This window comes from Salvelinus sp. IW2-2015, unplaced genomic scaffold, assembly GCF_002910315.2.
Source record: "Salvelinus sp. IW2-2015 unplaced genomic scaffold, ASM291031v2 Un_scaffold1811, whole genome shotgun sequence".
Lineage (NCBI taxonomy): Eukaryota > Metazoa > Chordata > Actinopteri > Salmoniformes > Salmonidae > Salvelinus > Salvelinus sp. IW2-2015.
Window position 1 is genome coordinate 3,692 of NW_019943184.1, and position 1,430 is coordinate 5,121.

General features: G+C 43.5%; 1 protein-coding gene across 1 annotated transcript in view; it reads left to right on the forward strand.

Annotated features, from left to right (window-relative positions):
* The window catches only part of LOC112072064 (transport and Golgi organization protein 1 homolog), a 4,322-nt gene extending 3,032 nt beyond the window's left edge, over positions 1–1,290 (forward strand). The window contains exons 5-7 of the mRNA XM_070439630.1: positions 56–144; positions 519–541; positions 579–1,290. Coding sequence (XP_070295731.1) covers positions 56–144; positions 519–541; positions 579–674 — 208 coding nt within the window. The 3' untranslated portion in view covers positions 675–1,290. The remainder of the gene's footprint in view (positions 1–55; positions 145–518; positions 542–578) is intronic.
* Positions 1,291–1,430: the final 140 nt, after the last annotated feature.

Genomic DNA, 1,430 nt, shown 5'->3' on the forward strand with positions numbered 1-1,430 from the left:
TACAGTATTTGAGAATCGTAAATTTCTGTTCCTCTTTTTCACCCAAGAACTGCAGACTGACTGACATGTCCAGCAAGCTGAATGAGCTCCGTAGGCCTCTGTTCAAGCCCACCCCTGGGATGKCTCCCATGCCTCTCCGACGAAGTAAGAACCAATCCTCAGTTCACGTTATTTAGTACTGGCACGTCTGGGGTGCATTCAGTAAGGCAAAATCGTCAGAACATAACTTGCAGATAGAAATGAAATGAGGACAGAGAATCATATTTATATCTGAACGTTCTGTAACGTTCCTGACCATTTCTATTGTCTTGTCGGTTGGATATCATCTGTGACTGCGTTTCAAATTAGATCTTGGACTTTTTGACTGCCTGATACCTCATCTGCTGTTTGACGTCCACCCTCTGAAATGCATGTTTTCCTGGGGTTTTGATTTGAATTCCTTGTAGCTGGTCCAATGTGGAGAGACTGAGAGTGGTATTCGCCTGAGTGTTTTGTTGTTAAATGGTTTTGCTAAACAGGTGATTCGTACGGGCCCTCACCTGTGAGTGGAGGTGCCCCTTCCCCCACTCTCATGATAGAAGTTCACGGGTGCTCCCCCTTGCCCTGTGGGGCGAAGGAACGAGCCCTATCGTGAGTCTCCTGAACCCCCGCCCCGACAGCCTTGGTCCTGCTGATTGGCCGAGCAGTACCATCCCTCAGCCAATCAACCACCCCCTCCCTTGTTCACCCATGTATGCCCTGACTCCCCGCTTTCTTTTCACCTTTCCTTTTTCCCTGTCTTTACCTCCGCTGTGGCGTTTAAATAATTTCCCTTATTTTTCTTCCTACTGCTCTCATCCTGCTCCTAGTTGGTACCCACCTCTGACCTTTTCCTCTTCCTAATGTTTGTCTTCTAATTACGTCCTCTCTGATTTTCGAAGACATTCTTTCCTGTCTATTTCACTGCCATCTTTTCTCCCTCTACTGCCATACCCATCTTTCTCACCTGTGTTTGCGTGTCCAGACGATCCAGAATGTTTCCATGCCTCCGTTTGCTTTCACAATTTGGAATAACCGCTCTTGCATCCCTCTTGCTCTTTCAGTACTATGGTGGTGTTTTTGTTGTGTTCAGCTGTTGTGAGATCATATGTGTGTGGCAACTCGTTGGGTTACTAAAGCTTCAGCCTTTGCTTTCCCTTGTGGGATTACTGCATTCCATACATTTGTATATATATATATTTAAAATATACACTACCGTTCAAAAGTTTGGGGTCACAAAGAAACGTCCTTGTTTTTGAAAGAAAAGCATTTATTTTTGTCCATTTAAAATAACATCAAATTGATCAGAAATACATTGTATACATTAATGTGTAAATGACTATTGTAGCTGGAAACGGCTTTTATTTTTTACATTTTTAGTTTTTTAAATGGAATATTTAACATGGGCGTAT